This window comes from Rhea pennata, chromosome 13 (genome assembly GCF_028389875.1).
Source record: "Rhea pennata isolate bPtePen1 chromosome 13, bPtePen1.pri, whole genome shotgun sequence".
Classification (NCBI taxonomy): domain Eukaryota; kingdom Metazoa; phylum Chordata; class Aves; order Rheiformes; family Rheidae; genus Rhea; species Rhea pennata.
The window spans coordinates 21,587,633-21,607,960 of record NC_084675.1 but is presented as its reverse complement, the minus strand read 5'-3'; the positions used below and the strand labels follow the sequence as shown (position 1 = coordinate 21,607,960).

General features: G+C 46.3%; 1 protein-coding gene and 1 non-coding gene across 2 annotated transcripts; one reads left to right on the top strand and one right to left on the bottom strand.

Moving 5' to 3' along the window:
- Nucleotides 1-583: 583 nt before the first annotated feature.
- On the bottom strand, nt 584-10,777 carry MAP1LC3B (microtubule associated protein 1 light chain 3 beta). Its single transcript, XM_062586914.1, has 4 exons — nt 10,662-10,777; nt 8,174-8,229; nt 5,498-5,604; nt 584-2,530 (listed from the first exon to the last, which is right to left on the bottom strand). Exons 1-4 carry the CDS (start codon nt 10,699-10,701, stop codon nt 2,356-2,358), a joined length of 378 nt encoding a protein of 125 aa, XP_062442898.1. The 5' UTR covers nt 10,702-10,777; the 3' UTR covers nt 584-2,355.
- An 8,935-nt stretch (nt 10,778-19,712) lies between these two features.
- Nucleotides 19,713-19,785, top strand: TRNAM-CAU (transfer RNA methionine (anticodon CAU)). The gene has a single exon. It is a non-coding gene; the product is annotated as a tRNA-Met (tRNA).
- The last annotated feature ends 543 nt before the right edge of the window (nt 19,786-20,328 follow it).

Genomic DNA, 20,328 nt, shown 5'->3' with positions numbered 1-20,328 from the left:
AAGCTTTGTGCTCCGATCCCCTGGAACGCTGCAGCTGAGCCTCAGGGCTCTGCTCCGCTGCCCTGGCTAGTCCATCGCTAAGGAGGACACGAGCACCGCCTGCAAAGAAAGTTACAGGCAGAGTAAGAGCAGGGGATTTCTAACTGCTGTTCTGAAACCTCGTCTCCAGTGACCTGCAGTCAATTCCTGGTGAGCACAAAGTCCAGCTCCTGAAAGGAGACGCAGTAGAAGTCTGGAGCTGGGATGACGTTGGTGCAGTAGGAACAGAAAATACAGGCTATCAAAACATGTCTGCGTAGAGGCAGCTCCCAGTCCTTTCGTTAAAGGCAGTAATGTCCATCTGGAGATTGGAACTGCTTCACAGGGCCATTACATTTATTTCCTTGTTCCAGATAGTGAAAACTCCCATCTCTACCTTATTACTGCTAATAGGTATCAAAGATTTCAGCCCAAGTGCCTAAACTTCGTCAGCAGGACCTAGTTCCTGCCTTGGGCGCTTTCAAAAGCGGGGAGTTAGGCCTCCCTGTGCTGGCCTCTACAAATATTTAAGCAAGCTGTCTATAAATAATCATACAAGCCATAATTAAGTTGGGATGTAATCCATCCATATCAGCACTGTATTAATTTTAAAAAAGCAACATTTGTACAGGAATATCAGTCAATCACGTTGTAATTACAAGTATGGTTGTCAGTTATGAGTTAAACAATTTCTTACACAAAACTAAACATAGGACAAGCTGCATTTAAAAGTTTACATTGAAGTAAAAACACAACATTAAAAAATCTGAAGTAAGCATTGTGAACAAGATGCATGCAAAAAGGTGTAAATAGGTACAAATTGTACACCTTACTGAGCTAGAGTGCCAAGACGCAGTAGTATTGCTTCTTTCTCCCCCCGTTATAGTAAGTTAGCTTCCAGTAACAGATGTAGTTAGTTCACAGACACATAATATACAAGAGTAATCTCATCCTGCTACACTTCACGTTACAACAACTCTAGAGGAAAAACACATATCCTACTAGATACCGTTCCTCTGCACAGGTTGCTTCCTTACTCAGGACAGTAGTAACACCGAGATTTTTCAAACCCCATGCAAGTGGCAGGAAACATCAGTGATGGAATAGTCATTTGTTCATCAAATCGCGAGAGCAACTCCTGGACACGGGCTGCTTCTAAAAGCAGTTCTCCCTGACCCCACTGGTGATGACATGCAAAACGTGACAGACTAGTTAGGCAGTCCGGGCTCTTAATTCCAGTAGCGTGTTTGAATCCAATGTTCAGCATGGAGGCGCGTAAAACAAAGACGTTCACCTGCTCACGCTGGAGGCCTTGAATGCAGCTAGACTGCTGAACAGATGGGGCAGAAACTGAGAAGAGGTGGCATTACAAAGATCATGAACCTAGCGGGCACTGCTCCTGTCTCAAATTGCACTAGCCTGCTTTGCAACTGGCTGCATCCATCACAACAGCCTTGTGCACTGGCAGTAGTTTCCTTGACTACCTTCTCCCAGCAAATTCTCTGCTGGGCTAGAGAACGACAAACCTTTGGGCTAGGAGGGATGGTCTTTTGGAAGCGAGCCCGTATGAATTAAGTGTTTCACTGAACACACAGGCGTTGGAAATTCATAGCAGACAAGTTTATTTGAACATTACCTGTCCAGGTGTGTATTTTACAGTTAACATCCTAAACTACAATAAAGCTGTGGTGTTTGGTATGAGTATTTCAGAAACTGGCACCATTTCTAAGTTAGCGGTACCAAAAAAATAAAATAAAAAAAAAAGAGGAAAACAAAAGGAGTTGTACTCCCCCATCTCACCCCAAGTGCTTGCCTTAACTCACTGCAGTACTGACACAAATCTCACCGAACTGCAGCAGACAAATCTCCACTTTGGAACATTAAACATATTGGCTCTCAATAGAGCCTTCCCATAAAACCCAAAAACAAAACGAACAAAAAAAGCGTTAAGGAATCATAGGGAGCTTTTCCAGAAAACTGTCACGTGAAACGTGAGGTTAGCTCCTCACCGGTGCCTGTTTGCCTGTTAATGTCAGTTGAGTGTCCCTTTCTTTGCAATTGACACATGCACAGCTGGGTTCCATTCATTAAGTCCAGAAATGCAAATGTGCCTGTGTGGAATATTACAGCAGGTTTTCAAAGCTGGAGGTGCTCGTCTGTACTGTTTAATATTCACAAACAAGGCAAGGTAAGATGAGACACCTGCTAAAGCAAGACTATGCTAAGGTACTGAGAGCATAGGTGACATCCATTTCTTTTCCCTGGGGTGTGCGTGGGGAAGAGTGGGGGTGATGGCCAAGGGTAAACCAAAATCCTAGGCTAGAAGCCACTCGCATCTTAGACAGAAGATTGCACTCCGAAAGTCTCCTGAGAGGCGTACACCATGTACAGGAATCCATCCTCGTCCTTTTCACTCTCGTACACCTCGGATATGGGCGTGGAAACGCTCACCATGCTGTGTCCGTTCACCAGGAGGAAGAATGCCTGGTTGGAGTTCAGCTGCAGGCGTCGCCTGTTAGAGGAAGGTTGGGGAAGGGAGGGAGGAAGGAGTTTCACAGTGATGACAATGCATTTCCACGCACGTTCAACACAGGCTTGTTGACAGAAGGCTACTTCTACCACTAAAAGCTGTAAGAAGATGTCCCCACCAATGCAGCCCTGCCATTAGAAACAGCATTTGGTTCCCACCCCAAGACCGTATTAAGTTTGCCATTTCCCTAGTGCAATCTACTAAATTACTCTTAGTCAAATACATCCACTCCACTGACACTTATTACACTGGAATAAAACTCCAGAAGGGCATTAAATTGAAGTGGAAAGGGGGGGGGGGGGAGGGGAAAGGTTATTCCTGGCCAGGATGATGTTGGGACAGGAGGGGGATTATCCCTGTATTACTAGCAAAACATGCAAGGCCTAAAGGACCTTTGGCTTGCAACTTAGCTAGATCGCATCTCACTGGAATCAAGTGAAATTTAAACCCAGACTGACCTTGGGATATCCACGTGAACTCAGGGGGGAGGGAGAACTGGCAGAGCTTCCACTCTAAGGCCCTGGACCTTTTAAACTCACTTTGTCACCAGCTCCATAACAGCCTACATTTAACCTTTGGAGCGTCTTGCCCCCTTCCTTCCTCCCTCACATGAGGAGCATCGTGGGAACAGCGAAGAGCATCAGACTTCACAAAACGCAGGTCAGAGTAAACATCTGTTATCTGTTTCCCTTGGATCATTTGCTTTGATCTGGGGGAAACATATACTTCTGCTAAACTTCCTACTGGAAATTGGGTTTGCAGGTAGGAGCTCACTTACTACTTCACAAACCAAGTAAGGTATAAAAATTGTTTATACTACGTGCAGGTGCAAGAGCAGAGCCTGTGAGCGCACTGTGGATTCAGACCCTCAGATCTGAGGGTTGCAGGACAGCAAATCCCAGACACGCTACAAAATAAAGACTCTGATTTATCATAACACAAGTATTTTGAGATGGGCTGAGCCAGACGCATAGAGTCTTCATTTCATCTTTCCAGAACAGACTAACTTGTGTGGTACAAGGTAGTCCTTCTACAACACAGAGGAAAGGCCAAAGTCTTATGAAAACATTAATGATGTGAAACAACCCACAAGCCTACAGAATAAAGCAGGAAAAGCACATGCTTGTTTTTGCTAGTACGCTCCAAATGAAGGCAATGCACACAGAATAACATAATGGAGAAAGGTGTTTGTGTGCTGCCCTTCTGCTCCTATTCTGGAACAGGGCTCACAATCAAGGCTCACAACCAAGCCTGTTTCATCTGAGATATGGAATATTTCCCTGCCTAATTTGGGGTGTGTGGGGGGAGACAGGCAGGGCAGAAGAAAGAAAACCCAGCAGACCACAAGAGCTTCCCTGCCAATTCCACTCTGCTGAGGGGCTGCAGCAGCTGGAAATAAGCATTTCTTGAGCTTGCCAGCCACAGCCCAGGAAAAGATTATTCCAAAGCCAAGCTGTAATAACTCCAGACAGCAGGCTGAGAGATGGCAGCAGCTCTCTGAGGGTTTGGAAGGACAGGTCTGCACTGCATGAAGGCTTTGCTATACACAAGAAGAGCTGCCTGAGAACCAAGTCCAGCTTGTACTAAGTTGCCTATTAACTGCAAACCCACAGAAAAAGGTAGGGGAAAAATCTTCCAATTGGCTGTTCAGTCTTTTTGCCTGGGGGCTTTAATATTCCTTAGAAATTCTGGAAGATTCAAGCAATCTGGTTCCCCCTTCTAGAACTCTATCTTGCTTTCTTACTCATGTAAGAGCTGTGATTTGTTTAGACAAGTGGGAGAGTTCTCATTTTTCACAGCTTGTGCCCTCCAAGAACCAGCTCCTTGGTATACCATGACCAATAAAAAGCAAACTCTGGTTTGCTTCTGCCTTCCAAGTTTACCACTTGAGAACTCTTACTAATCAAATACTCCCTTTGACATTAATCCAGGAGAAAGCCACTTCTAGCAGAATTGCTGACCGCAATTTCAGACCACACAACTTCCACTTCAGGGTTAGTTCTCCACTGCCTTTCCTTGTAAGCAAAACCCAAGCACAAGAGTGGGGCAGTACCCAAACCACAGTCTGTGCAAACAGCTGGGACAAGGAAGACACTAGTTTGAACATGTGTTTTTCAGGCCTCAACACTGTCATTTAGGGTAACCTCATTTCATGATCAAAGAACGCCAATATTAACTCTAAGCAACAGTTTGCAGCTCTGGCTATGAGCCCAAACTCCCCCTCCAGTGGGTGAGGAGAGGCAGACACTCCACAGAGGAACTCCCAGGCAGAACACCAAGAAGGAATCCTAAAACTGCCAGACAGAGACCACTGGGGCCCTTGGCAAGAAGCACCCATGTTAGACTGGGATTTACAGCCCCCAATTCCCCCTTACATTCCTGGAAATGCATTATTTCTTTGGGAAATAAACTAATAGCTCAGTTCTTTTCAGATATGGCTAGGGAGGAGTTGGTGGTACCTGCTTTAGTCACAGGCTGCTAGTGCCTATACAGAAAACTGGAAGCTACTGTTCATCTCCATCTCCTACAAGAGTAGCTGCAGCTAATCAATTCTATCTTTTAATTTGCTGTATAGGGTTTTGAATCTCTCCGAAGCTCAAGTCAGATGCTCACGTTGGTCAGACACACCACCATAATAATTATACCTACTACATGAAAATGCAGTCTTTTTGTTTCAAAGCTATTTATATCCATGCTCCGTTCTCATAGGGAAACAGCTGTTAACGTGCATCAGTAGAAGGCCCTTCACACAAGCAAACCCACTTCTACACCAGAGCTGTGCCAGCAAAGCCCAAAGAACAGCACCCTATCATGAATTTGTCCTAGTAACACGAAGCACTAGTTAAATGAGTTTTCCATTTAAAGAGTTCCCAAAATCACACATCAGCTATAGAATTAACAAAGAATCATTACTTTGATGCAGCATATACTGAAATCACAGCATACTACCTGATAATTTTGATTAGCTCACTCATGTTGACATGATCTGGAACCAGAAACTTAGTCTTATCCAGAACTGGAAGCTGTTTTTCCCCCTTGTACCTTTCAATAATCACCTAAAAAGAAAAAGAAAAGTGTAAGATGAGAGACAGAAGTGCCGTGATCCCCTTACCACCACCACCCCCAACGTATTTTAAATGCAGAAACGTGGAAGCATTTATGCTAAACTCCATTTCACTTCATTTGTGAAAGCATCATCTTGAACTAAAAATGGAGTAATTATCTTCACTGGCCCCCTCATTCTGTTTGTAAGACTCCCTGTATGAAGGGGGAAGAAATAGGAATTTAGCAACACACTCATTCACAGCTTCAGTATAGATCTAGAACCGTTATATTGCTGGAATCATTTAGTCTTGCACTGAACTGCCCCAGAACAAGGAAACTCAAGAGAAGATAAAGCACCTTTTCCTATGAAACATTACAGTGGCCGACTAGGATGCTTGGGCTGCTATCTAGGTCTGCAACATCAAGCAGCTTTCACTAGAATCCCTCTAGTTTCTCTTGACTAACAGGCCACCTCTTCCTAAGAGCCACAGCTCCAGATTACCACTATTATGTCAACTTTCTCTAGTTTCTCCAATGTATTAGAGAAAGCTACTTTTGAAGGGTAAAAAGCCTCAAAGGAAGAATTTCCTCCTCCTTAATCTCAAGATAGCATGCCTAGGAACCAACAATTCTGTCAAGATTATTATGTATTAACTACTTCATTCATGAGGAAATTGTAGATTTGCTAATGTAAGTAGCACCCTTCCCAGCAACTGTATATAATTTCTGCTTTTAAGAAAATATCTCAGAATTTGTGCATCTCTTTCCACAGACAGATGGGTTTTGTTGTTTTTAAATCAACAGTAACTATGTGACACTGTTCACTTGGAAGGGACTTGGACCATGTCCATGCTCACAAGGTCTGACTGTGCTGATATTCAAAAGTTGCACAGGTGAAGAGATAACAGGCCAAATTGATAATATCAAGGAAAGACTTCCTTAAACCAGTTTAAATAAATGTTGGCTAATTCTGGAAAAAAAAGAAAAAAGAAACAAATTTAAGAGGTAGACTACAAACAATGGATAATATTTCTAACAGTAAAATGAAGGATGGTGACAGTGCAGTTGGGATATGCCATCTAGTGTGACATTGTCCTCTTAACTCATCTAGAGCTGCTAATGATACTAATGAGGTAGTGACACTGGCTAGAACAAGGACTGGCAAGCACAGCAGGCCCCAAGGATCCCAGCAGGGTATGCCATGGTTGCAAGTTTGCATCATTGCATCCTCAGCAAGTTGCTTAGGGACCTCTAAATTTTTACTATTAACATCTCCATGGCTGACTTAGAATGAGAGCTGTCTGTATGGCTGACTTAAAATGAAATCTTTGCTGTAAATCAATTGCTTTCAATATGTGATTGCAGAGCTTGGGGACTACTTCTAAGTGGTCCGAGAAAGGTGAAAGGAAAAAAACAATCTATTGCCAGGAAACATATTTGCCAGGAAAGGGCCTTTTGGGAAAACTGCAGACTCCAGAAAAGTCAGAAAATCCCTGCTATAAACTATTACTGTTCCCATCCCCAACAGCACAGTTATTAGCCAAGCTGCTGCTGCTGCCATTTGAGAAGCAGTAGCTTAAACCTAGAGGTAGCTGAAAACTTTTCAGTTTCCATTTTAAGTGGAGGTGGCAACTGCTTCTATTAATAAACTTGCACTAAAACTTCAAAAAGTTTGCGATTAGCTTACGTATCTATAAAGATTTTCCACTCACAAGTATCATCAGCTCTCATCACTGAGAGCCAAAAGCTTAGGCTTCTGAGTTCACCCTTTTGCCTCTCAAGATCTCCCGAGACCTTCCCTACTCCACCAAATGGCCATAGAGACAGTTTCATTTACTGCTTACTGTGCTGATGGCTGCCACACAACAGTCCACTAATTATGGAACACATTAGCAATATATCACTATTCCTTTCTTTTCCTTTCTAGGATGCTTTGTTTCACATTTGTAACCTCTAGTAAGCCATAAAGCAAAACTAAATTTTAGGCAAGCGGTTTGAGGCTGTCCTGTGAAAAAAGATCCACAAGGTGAGGGATGATCTCTGCTCCCAGTTATGGGTCATCTCTTTGGAGTGGCCCAGAACAATATGGAGGAGATTGACAGCCATGGAGCATTCCTAGCAACCTCCAAGCAAAGATCCGTTTCTTGGAACACAAGTGTTTCCATCTTTCTCAGCATGGATGTTGTATGAAAGCTACATCTGACTCTAAATTACTGTATACTCTTACTGGTTATTCCCTGCATCCTCTTCTTTCCAGGAAGAAAAATATGACCACTGTTAGGATGAGAAGAGCTGAACACTCAGGAGAATCTCAGAGCTCAGTCTGGGTGTGGCCTTCTTTGAAGTTACTGCATGTAACTTCAATACACAGGAAACTCCATTTCCTCTAGTCACCAACTAGCACCTTGCTCTATCGCGCCGACAGTTGGCTACTGGTTTGAGAATGTTTCTGAAGTCCAGGCTTAACGACCCTGAAGGGACATATTTTAATTTGGACTCACCAGGTCAGCTCTTTTACAGGCTTCTTACCAGCAAAAAGAACATGAGACCTGAAACTGAGGCAACAAGAACCAGACTTACCGGTATTTTAGTTGGATGTTGATCTCGAATCAGTCGTACATCTTCCACTCTTTGCTCTACAAAAGATTAAAAAAGCATGCTCAAATATCAACATTTAAGGCTGTTATAACTTAATTTTTCTACCAGTGAACAGAGGTACCACAAGTTAATAAAAGCCACAAAAGCAAATTCAGGCAACACAGTTTTCTAAGGGGACAACACTGGCAAAAGCAAACTCTCCTTTGACTGGTGATACTCCATTCTTTGACCCAAGATGACAAGTACTGTATACACCTTGCCTGGGATTCCTAAAACGTGTTAAAGGAGATGGACCTCCCCCCCACACACATCTCATTTTCTGCCAACTAAAGCGGACATTTAATCTCATAAATTTATGGGATCAAATTATACTATCTAAGTGAATGACTAAATATCCTGTTCTATTTCTACTAGATCCCAGAAGAGGAAGTTGTCAACAATTATTTGAGACCCAAGACTAGGTGAAGCCAGGCAGTATCACCTTACACTGTTCATTCTAGTATTACCAAATTACAGTTTTCTATTCTGATTATACTGCACACATTGTTGGAAGAACTGTTGGTAGATTTTTGTATACCTAGATATTTCACTGTTATCTGTGCCAGTCTGCAGGATAAAGTTCATCTGAGACATAAATATTAATAGTACAGATATAAACTAGGCTGCAGTACAAGTCAGAGCCAAAGTAAACTGACACAGTTGCTTCTAGAATCAGTTGCATCTGCTTATACCATGGCTGCTTTGGGATTCAATGAACCCCAATTTAATCTCTCCAGTTCCTTTCAGCAGGTTGGAGCTTTCCAGGCCATGCTCATCTATAAACACCTTTCAGAGAGAAGATTTAGTGTTGCAGCACAGCTGGAACAGACACCTACCATAGGGAGAGGAAGACCTTAGATCAGCACCGTCCATCAAACTCATTATTTGTATGCTAATGTGCAGGCCACATTACCTGCCCTGTCATTCAGCAATGACATTACTCAGCTGTCCATTGGTCCACACGGAGCATGTATGCATCAAAGACACCTCTGCACCTTTTATGAACCAGGAAAGGAAATGCAACTCATCTGAGTCACAGATTTAGGCTGGACATGAATCAAGCAAAACTAAGGCCACCAGTATGTAAAACCTTCATCAGACTGCAAGACTAAGAGTCTTAAAAGGCCTCAGCATCATACCCATACACTTCCTGTTGCTCAAGGCCCTGCGTAGCAAGACAGCCTCGAGGCAGGAGTGCAATCCTACTTTAAACTCAGGGTTTCAGATCTTACAGCACAAGCCACACACTCCACAGACTAAAATTAACACTGCCAGGGCAGAGATACTAGTTAATTAAAATACTTTTAAGATTAAGTTAACCAGAAACACAAGAGACAGGGAGTGATTGAGATCAACCATCACCTCAGCAAACACAGGGAGGTTTTATTAACTCTTCAACTGGAACAGGTTTGTACGTGACAATGTTATTCAGCCTAACTCCCTGAAGTACAGGGAACATTAAACAGGAGCTAGACAAATCATTGAGATTGTTTATGGCATGCTCAAAATCAGGCTTCAGTCTGTCACAGATAAACACTGTTCGCTGACGACATTAGTTGCAGTGGCAACTGCTTGGCTGCCATCCTAGTTGAACTTAATACCTGCAACAGAGACTGTTGACAGGAGGAGATGGGTCAGAAACAGTTTTGGAAGACTCCAAGAAAAAGGCTAGCTTAAACACAGACTTCATGAGATCAAGACTCCGTCAGCCTCGATGCAGAGAGCAGCTTAGGTTTAGCAGAGGAGCGAAGGCTGGGGCGGGGAGGGTGGGAAGCTCTCTTAAGCAGCTTGACCCCAACCAGAGACTGAGGGAGAAGAAAAGCTGCATCGATTACTCCCATCAATTGCACCTTGCATATGGGATTTTATACTTGAAGTGGAAATAGGTCAAGCCGCCGGCGCGGGTTATCCTAGAGGCGTGCCGCCTCCCCGACACCACAGGCAGGAGCGGACACCAGAGCGCCTGGATTTCTTGGGTTGCACCCTGGGCACGGGAAGAGCTGTTGGCAGCAGGCCGTCGAGGCTGCTCTTTCCAGAAAGGGACTAATTTCATTTCCCCAGCCGTCGTTACACAGCTCTTTTGGACACCCAGAGGCGCAGGGAGCGCACCCGGGCCTCCCGCGACGCGCCGAGCACGGTGTGGGCGGAGGGTGGGGGGCTCCAGCGGGCCCCGCTCCCGGCGCACCACGGGGGCGCCCCGGGGGGACCCCGCGCAGCGCCGAGCCCAGCCCAGCCCCGCCGGCCGGGCCTCCGCCGCGTTACCCACCCCCTTCCCCGGGTTAAGCCGCCGCTGCCGTGCCGCCGCCGCCCGCCGGGACGGGCTCGGCCCGCCGCGGCCCGCGGAGGAGGCGCCCGGCCGCCGTCAACCCGCCCCCCGCCGCCGCTTCCCCCCCCCCACATACACACACCGGCGGCGGCCCCGAGGCCTCACCGAAGGTGCGGCGCTGCTTGAAGCTCTTCTCCGACGGCATGGCGGCGGCGGCGCGGCTCGGCTCGGCCCGGGCCCGGCGACGGCTCTGCGCGGCGGCGGCGGCGGCCAACTCCGAGTCTCGGCGCCCGCCCCCCGCCACCGCCCCCAGCCGCGACGCGCCGCCGTCAGCTGACGCGCGCGTCATGGCGGGGCGGGCGCGGCGCGCCCCCGCCGACATTTTGAGTGTGGCGCAGCGGCCCCGTCGCTTCCTTCTCCCCGCCGCGGCCGTCGCCGCTCCCCGCAGCCACACACGAGCCGTGGCCGCCTCAGCGCCGGCTGGCGACGGCAACGGCAGCGCGGCCTCCCCGGTGCGCCGCTCCGTGTCTGCTTCCCGCCCGTGACACACTGGCCATGGCCGCCTCAGAGCGCCGAGCGACACAGGGCCGTGGTCCCCTCAGAGACAGTGCGCCATGGCAGCGCGGCCCGGCCGCCTCAGAGCGCCGCAGCGGTGTTCGCCAGCGACGCGGGCCGCGGTCTCCTCAGAGCGCCGCAGCAGTGTCCCCTCAGCGACACGGGGCCACAGTCTCCTCAGAGCTCCCCAGCGGTGTCCCCTTAGTGACACGGGGCCGTGGTCTCCTCATAGCACCCTGGCAGTGTTCCTCAGCGACACGGGGCCACGGTCTCCTCAGAGCTCCCCAGTGGTGTCCCTCAGTGACACGGGGCCGTGGTCTCCTCATAGCACCCTGGCAGTGTTCCTCAGCGACTTGGGGCCATGGTCTCCCTAGAGCGCCCCAGTAGTGTCCCCCTGTGACATGGGACCATGATCTCCTCAGAGCTCCTCAACAGTGTCCCTCAGCGACATGGGGCCACAGTCTCCTCAGAGCGCTCCAGCGGTGTCCCCTCAGCGACATGGGGCCATGGTCTCCTCAGAGCACCCTGGCAGTGTTCCTCAGTGACGGGGCCACAGTCTCCTCAGAGCTCCCCAGCGGTGTCCCTCAGCGACATGGGGCCACGGTCTTCTTAGAGCTCCGCAGCAGTGTCCCTCAGCGACACAGGGCCACGGTCTCCTTAGAGCGCCCTGGCAGTGTCCCCCAGCGACATGGGACCATGGTCTCCTCAGAGCTCCCCAGCGGTGTCCCTCAGCACGCCCTGCCTTTTCTCAGCAACAGCATCCAGTACTCTCCCCTTATCCACCAAGGCAGCCATCTCATCGTAGAAGGCTATCAGGTCAGTCAGATGTGATTTCCCCCTTGTGAAACCATGTTGACTACTCCCAATCACCTTCTTGTTTTTCACATGTTTGGAAATGACTTTCAGGAAGATTTGCTCCATCACCTTCCCTGGGATCAATGTGAGATTCACTGGCCTGTAGTTCCCTGGATCCTCCTTCTTGCCCTTCTATTCTTGAAAATAGGAGTGACATCTGCTGACGTTTGCTTTCTTCTAGTGCTCACAAACCTCCTCTGATCACCATGACCACTCAAAAATAATTATGAGAGGCCTCGCAGTGACATTGGTCAGCTCCCTCAGCCCTCACGGGTGCCTCTTATCAGGTCCCAGGGACTTGTATCTGTCCAGTTTGTTTAAATCCTCCCTAATCCGATCTTCCTCTAGCACAGGTAAGTCATCCCTGCTCCAGACTTACCCACTCATCTCAGGGGCTTGGGATTTGACTGATAAGCCTTACCAGTAAAAAACACAGCGAAGAAGACATTCAGTACCCCAGCCTTTTCCATGTCTCTTGTCACCAGGTCCCCTTCCTCCATCTGCAACCGAAAAGATGTTCTCTTGAGCCATTGTGCCTCAATGGGGAGGTGCAAGTTCCATGATTTACCTTCTGTGTGCCTTCGGCACAGACAGACATGAGGATAAAGAAGCTGTTGCAAAGTTTATGTTCAATTAATAAAATTCTAGAGCTAGATAGACGATGTAAAATTCACTTCACTTTAAAACCTGCCACCTAATTGCATGGAATTTGTGAAGAGTTGATCAGATTACAAACAATTTTAGTTGCAAGCCAAGTTTACTTGTATTCATACTGCAGATATTGACGCTCAATTAAAAATGTCCAACTGTTTCTTCCCTTAGCAGCTTTCTGACGCAAGCTGTTGACTTTAGACAGACAAATGCAGCTGCCTTCCTTTCTGCTTTTCTTACGTATGTTCTAGGCAGTATGTTTTGAAATATAGGAATGCTTTTGCAGCAGAGGTATTATACAATCCAACTGTACAATTCAGCTTCCGCTGCTGCTGCTGAAAATACAGAGTTGCAACTGGCAGTGTTCTTAGAGAAATGAGAATACAGGGAGGAGATCTGAATTCTAACCAGTTTAGACATTACCAGAATTTTTACGTCTGTTGGGATGGAATGATACATTAAAGTTACAGTGATGTAACTTTACATAGTTCACACTATGGAATGAGGGGTTCATTACATAATTTTATGATTCAGGGTCAAACATTTCCAGTATAATTATAGGAAGTTATTAAAGACATGACCAACCAGGGGAAAAAACAGCCCTGAGATCTATGAGTGCTCTATCAATCACATCAATGTCCAGAGACAGCAGGTGAGACATATGGATTACCATCAGAGGAGGTCTGATGCATTTGAAACTTAAATTAATTAAATATTTTATTATTTTATATACTTTTATGCTTGATTTCTCTGCCCAGTAACTGAAGAAGGAGACTTCTATTAAAGAGAGAACTTTCAACAGCAGTTCAGGGGGTACACCAGTTAGTTCCAGTGCCAGTATCTAGTAGCTGATTTTCAGACATACTGGTTCTGGTCACCCCAACCTTCTATTTGAACAGAATTAATTTCTGTCTTATTTCACTTACTGCTTTTTCAAAAGCATTCTCTGGCCTGAGGCGATCCCACCGCACTCTCAGAATTTTTATGCCTCAGGGTCTGCTATACTCTCTGTGACTGCAGACAGGAGGACAAGCACTGATGAAACCACTTAGCATTTTTGTCAGCACGTGCAGGTGAGTCCCAATGGTTGGCCTGACAATACCAAGCACCGTGTGTCATGCGGTTTTCATCCATGCTACCAACTGTTAGCAGAGCTGCAGCTCAGACTGAAAGCATCCATATGGTGCTTAGAAAGAGCCACAGTCAGAGTATCTGCTGACAGGCGGGGCTATCACATGTTCAGCTCATGAATAATCTGCAGAGACTGTGAGAAGGAAAACTTAGATCCTCACTGAGACTCACTTGACCTTTCCCTCTTCATCTCAGCTTTAGCCTTTGCCTATGTGTCGACAGCACAGACAGTCAGCAAGTCTGGATTTGAGAAAGGTGTTAAGCACAGTTGGAATGACAGCATGGACATAGCCTTTGGGACCAGATCTGCCCAAACACAATTCCACATTGCTAACACGAAAATATTGCTTTTGAAATGCATTTGCTTCAAATTTGGTGCTTGCACTTGAACAGAGCCCTTTAAAAAACTAGCCCACCAAGCATTTTTACTATAAAGGTCTTAAAACACTTTAGAAAGCATTCAGTCTGAAGAGGAGAAGATGTTAACTGAAAGAAGACATTATGTAGTCTTCAACCTTTTGCAGAGGGTTGCTGCAAAGCAGGAGGGAATTAGCTCTTCTCTGCATGCAGTGAGTCTAGGACAAGAAATAATGAGCTTACATCTTGGAAAGGGAAATGCAGCTTAGACATAGGGTTAATGGTAAGAATATTTGAGCACTGGAACAAATTGTCTAGGAAAGCAGTGGAATATTTATTATTGGACATTTTAAAAAATAAGTTAGTCAAACATCTGTTTTGAACAGTTTAGGGAGAATTGACCTTATCCTGCAAAGGAGGATGGAGTAAATAATCTCTTGCAATACCCGTCAGCCTTATTTTCTCATAAACTGAAGAAGTGATTTGCCCAAAGTTGCAAAGCCTGAGCTAGGACTGGATTTCAGTTCTGATCCTCATGTCAGCACCCTATCCTGCAGGCTATAGTAATTCATAAATCTGAAGAAAAAAGCTAGGCTTTGCCAATTGTTACATCTTCCAGAAGGTACTTTTGTTAAAAAGCCAGTGTGAATGATGATTCTCTTTTCAAACCTCAGCTGGTATTTATGGCATTTTCCTGGGGAAAAACTCCCATTTACCCCTAACCACAGAAAGGATTGAACATTCGCATTAATTGCCTGACAAGAAAGTGAATATACATCACAATCAAAATTATAAGACATCCTCCCATTTCTCTGGTAAAAGTTACTGAAAAGGCTTTGTGTGATGTATAGGCCAAGCTGTCCCTCTGCAATGCTACACTCTTTCTGGAAAGCAGCACTTCAGTGTCCAGGGCTGTTAGCTCAGCATCTGTCACCAGTATTAAATTCACTGCATGGAGAGAAAAACCCCTCAATAAAATTAAAGAAAGGATACTGTACTGAGAGTAACTTGCATTCTCACTTGAATCAAATTACCTTCTCACAATTATTTTCTCATTGTTTTTATTGATCTAGCTCAGGTAACGATCAGTGTGGGCTTTGATTTTTTAATACAGTGTACAATCTTTACCCACCTATTATAAGATTTATTTTTTTTTCAGGCAGAATAGGATTGTAGTGAACTCTCTGCAATTATTCAAAATAAGAAGAGATTTTAATCTTAAAATTGTCTTAAGATTATCCTGTGATATCCTAAACTTCAAATTTCTTTGCAGAAATCATCTTTTGCTGTAGGAGAACTTTACCAAGAAATTATGAGAAAGACAAAATATCTTTATTTTTGTAGGGATATAAAGGCATTATTTGAGAAAAGTGAACTAATGAAGCCACTTTGCAGAACATTTCCCCTGAGCAGGTTTTCTCTGAGGTCTAACAACAGATGAGCCTCTCTCTTAGTAGGAACACTAACAGTTTCTCCTCTATGCGGCCACCTATTTCACAAGACTTGTTGGAATTGAACACCTTTGAGATCATCGGTCAAATGCTTTTTTGGAGGGTAAATCCAAACACGCATACAGTGTTGTCATAAAAACATCATTTTCTTACAACACTGGGCTAAAACAGTTCCTGTGCTCTCCTAAAAGAAGTATTGCACAAGACATCATTGTTATGTACCATAATCCTGGCTTCAGTTGCTGCTGCTACTGCTGTTCCAGCAGTATCAAATTTTAAATGGAAGCTATTGGTTTCACAAGGAAACACAGTAAATCAGTTGGTGTAAGCAGCAATAACTTATGTTTACGTACTACCTTTCACTCAAAAAGATCTATAATCTCTTGGCAAGCAGTAACTGCAGTGTGAAGGGAGGAGGCATAGCAGGGGAATGGTGGAACAATATAGCATGCAACAAAACCTTCCACTGTTTTTTAATATTCTTAGAATTAAAGGATCTGTAAATATTTTCAAATGTTAGCTGAGTATTATGTAGTCTGTGGCTTCAGTAAATATCCTCTTTATTTACATAGCGAGAAAATGATGCACGCAGAGGTTCAGTGAGCTGCCTACAATTGCACAACCATTGCTCAGCAGACAACTCAGTAATAGCATCTGGAATACCTGACTGCCTGTCCCGTGATCCGGCCAGGCCCCAGTAATGCTTCTGAGAACTGAGCTGCCAGAGGTACCGGGCACAATGAAATTGCTCAGGCTGGACCGTGGCCAAGGCAGAAAGAACAGCTGCTTCTTGTAAAAGTGCCGTAAAGTGTTCAGCAACCCCAAGCAGTCATGGCCACAGCTGATCATTAGATTGGCTAATACCTCATTACAAGGGCAGTATGTTGAAGAAAGACCATATCCTCTTTTATTAAGAGAAGACACTGAGTTCAGCTCTTAAGCAGGAGGATGCAAAAGACTTCCTGAGTCATCATCAGCATTTTCTGCAGCGCTCTGGATTTTCCCTGAAGAGCCCCATCTGTCCACTGATCAGTTTATCCTGAAAGATCTGATGAGATCAGAGCCCAGACAGAAAGGAATAAGTTGGGAAATACTAAAATCAGCTGTTTCCCAGCTTAAAATTGCAGTTAAAGTATATTTGGGATGCAAATATGTACATCACACACACACACACTAAAAGGAAAATTCTTTGGTCTTTCCAGTAAAATATTTCCACTTTTGAGACTCTTATCGCAAGGGTGCTTATTGCGAAGCAGAAATCCCACAGCAGGCTCATGCCAGGAAAACGTGCTACAAATACTCTGTGGGGCAAACAGGGCTTGCAGAGAATGGTTGTTCATCTGTCTGGGCCTGTCTTTCCATACTTTTCTCTCTGTCTTACCGAGTGGAAAACAAATAATTTTCTCCGAGCTCTTCAGGTTATAATTAGCTGGATATGCCATCAGCCAGCACATCCCTGCTCAGAAGCTGGGAAGGCATAAACACTTCCGGGATTACAGAAAATGAGTATACTAACTTTGGGATCAATCCAAAGCCCTTTACAGTGAGTGTAAGGACTTTAATTGACTATAGCAAGAGCTACATCAGCTCTTTAACTGCTGGAGAGAGATGGAACAATGAGTTTCCCTTTTCAGTGCATCCCTTTTTTCAAGATCCCTATGGTAATGGCTGCAGGCTGCTTGCCTGAAACAGCAGTACTGGATTGCTTGGTCTATTAGTCTGGTAACGTTTATAAAGAAGGGTGTTCAGACATTGGTAATGCCACAAAGGACATGAGATGACAACACTGCACTTTTACTGTTTTCCCTATTGTTAGAAATAAGGCTGGTAGGTTTGGATAATCAATTTTTAATAAAATTGTATCAATTTTACAGTCTAATGATAGGCTGGTAAATGATGAAGTTTAGAAGGTATATTCAGTCGTAAAGCACTGCATTCTCTATTAACCCTCCATCTACTGGGTCCTGAGGACCTTCTCTGTGCCCAGCCTCCAAACTCTCTGCTCATTGCTCTTGTGCAATGCTCCGCATGAACAGCACTGGAAACCCCTTCTGTTTTGTCTTCAGAGTTGAGGTGGTGACAATAATTGTTCCTTCTCTCTAATGTGATGAGACACTAGGATCAGCCTTCCTGACTCTGCTCTGCAGGAAGGGGAAATGCATTCGCTCTTAGCAGTGAGAGCAGTTTGTATTCGCATAGCATATCACCAGGGAGCCTGGTTGGCCGGCTCCAGCCCTGCAGGGCTTGTCGCATTGCCTCTGACTTGGCTGGGCTTCACTCCCTGCCCTTACAGCAGTCATCTTGGAGATAGGCACTGCCTTTCAGCCAGCCAGTCATTTTCCCTTCCTTCTGATCTGGAGGAAACGGGTGTGGGGTGACGGAGAGCTGCAGGAACTGGCATGGATTTATGATGGGCCATCCTGCCTTTTCCTGTCTTGGCCTGTAAAGGGGGGGTCAGTGGGCCAGAGGGAAAAGTCTGATGGCCCAGGAACTGCAGGATGGAGGAGGCTCTGTGGTTCAGCATCCTTGGGTCAAGGATATGGAATAAGGTTATATGGGCCAGGAAGGTGAGGGAAAGCGAGAAAAGGATGAAGGCACAGCAAGAGCATTCAGGGGAAAAGGAAAAAGAAGGAAGTCCAGGTAAAACCAGTAAATCCAAAGAAGGGGAAAGCAGGGAGGAAATAACATGTGTGCTAGAGACTGAATTTCTGCTTGAGGCAATGTCACCAAGGACATCTTTTGTTTCACTCACACGTAAATCCTTGCCATCACTACTTCTTCTGTCCTTTCCATGGATCTATCAGCTCCAAAACAAACAAATATGACAAGGCCTTCTAGATCTGTGCCAGAAACTTTGTCTTTGAGTAGCTGGTTGAATGTAATATAACACATGGGAAAATTCATGTGATTCAATATAGGTGGAAAACAGCCACAGACATATTTCCAAACAGTTGATGTTTGTTTTAGGTGACTCATTGCCCATGTGCCTTGTTTCAAATGCTTGGAGCAGCTTTTCTTAATTTAATCAAAATTATGGGCACTAAACTTGTCCGCCACTGAAGCCTGAAAAGATTAGCCATGCTATAAAAAATGACAGCCTCGTTATGCACATGGTTGTGTTAGACGAGGAATGCACTGGGTTAGACTGCTAGAAGCTGTGCATTTACTTACGCAGTGGTTACAGCAATTTTGTTGATACCACAGCTTTGTAGCCTTAATTATCCATCCGTGATCACCACCCACGTAGCTATCCACGATCTGACAGTCTTGAAGACACAATCAGCCAGATCCTTGGAAATCGGGGTATTGTCTCGGTGACAATAAGAGCTGCCTGCTGGACCATCAGCAAAATTCTCAGGATGCCCAAGACAGTCCAAAGATCTCTCCTTGTCTGTTGTGAGGAACTGATGTCTGAAGGCTTTTTCCTCCTTCCTTTTCTGCCAGTTGTTCGTTCTGTGGGCAAACAACCTTGCCACGGTGATTCTTGTGGGCAAGGTTTGGGGACTTTCTGCATCAATTAAATGTCTGTTTTCATGTCTGCTTCCAAATTATGTATTTGTGTAGCCTGATCGTCATGGAGACTCCTGCCTTGAGACCCTACCTGAGGGCGAGTCCCACCAATGACAATTCAGGGCAGCGCTTCTGCTGGCATCGCGGGGGACCTCTTATGCTGAGCAGTTCAGTAAATGCACAGAGTTCGTTTCATTGCAGAAATGCTGGTGAAACAATGACTCTGCATAGCACAGAGGCAAATGAGATTTGCTTTAATCTTTTGCAATTACATGGAAACAATTTCATTTGCTTGCAAACATCTTGTCAATGCTGCCCTCACACAGTCTGTTTTCTGGCCAGCGGAGCTGGATATGGACATCAGGAACCCCAAAAGGCTCCTTCAGGAATGCAGCTTTCTCCCTGAACACCATGGGAAAAGGAGCCATTTGAAGAGAAAACAAAGTCTCCCTCGCAGCAAAGCATGGGGAAAAGATGAGCTATTTGGAGAGGGAAAAAAAAAAAAAAAAAAAAAAGCAAGGCCTTCTTGCAGCAAAGCATGGCAAAGCATGGAAAAATAGGAGCCATTTGCAGAAAGCAAGGTCTCTCCGGCAGCGCTGCAGAGGTGGCTGTGGCAGTGGGTGCGAGGGGAGGCTCGGGGGCCCGTCGGGAGCGGGCGGGCGGCGCCGGGGAGAAGGGCGCCGCGTGCGGGCGGCTTCCTCGAGGAGCCTCGTTAGCGCAGTAGGTAGCGCGTCAGTCTCATAATCTGAAGGTCGTGAGTTCGATCCTCACACGGGGCAGCCGTGGTTTCCTCTGTTTTTTTCAACATCCGCGCACCTGGCGAGGGGAAACGCTGGGGTCTGCAGGAGAAGCAAGGCTTCTTTTTCCCTTTTCCCCCTTTTTTGGGGGGAGTGTATGCGTGTGTATTTCCACAGCGGGTGCAGCCAGACCAGACGCAGTAGCGCGGTGGTCCTAAAGGACCACGGCAGCGATGGTGCGTTCCAGCGCCCCTGCGACGTGCATCGCACTTCCCAGCGGGATGCAGCTCCGGCAGGCTGCAGGCTTGGCCAGCCAGCGCCCTCCCAAAGCCGGCGGGCTCCGCCGCGCCGCTGCCCGCGGGGCGCCGCCAGCCCGAACCCCCCGCCCCGCCCCCCTCCTCCTCCGTCCTCTCGCCTCCGCGCTGGGGGCGTGGCCTCGCGCTGGCCGTTAACGGCCAACGGCCGCGGGACGTCCGTTGGCCGCGGGGGCGTGGCGAGGCGGCGGCGGGCGGCGATTGGCTGCGCGGCGCGGGGAGGGGAGGGGGCGGTTCCGGCGGCGGCCGCGCGCCCCGCCCCGCCCCGCCC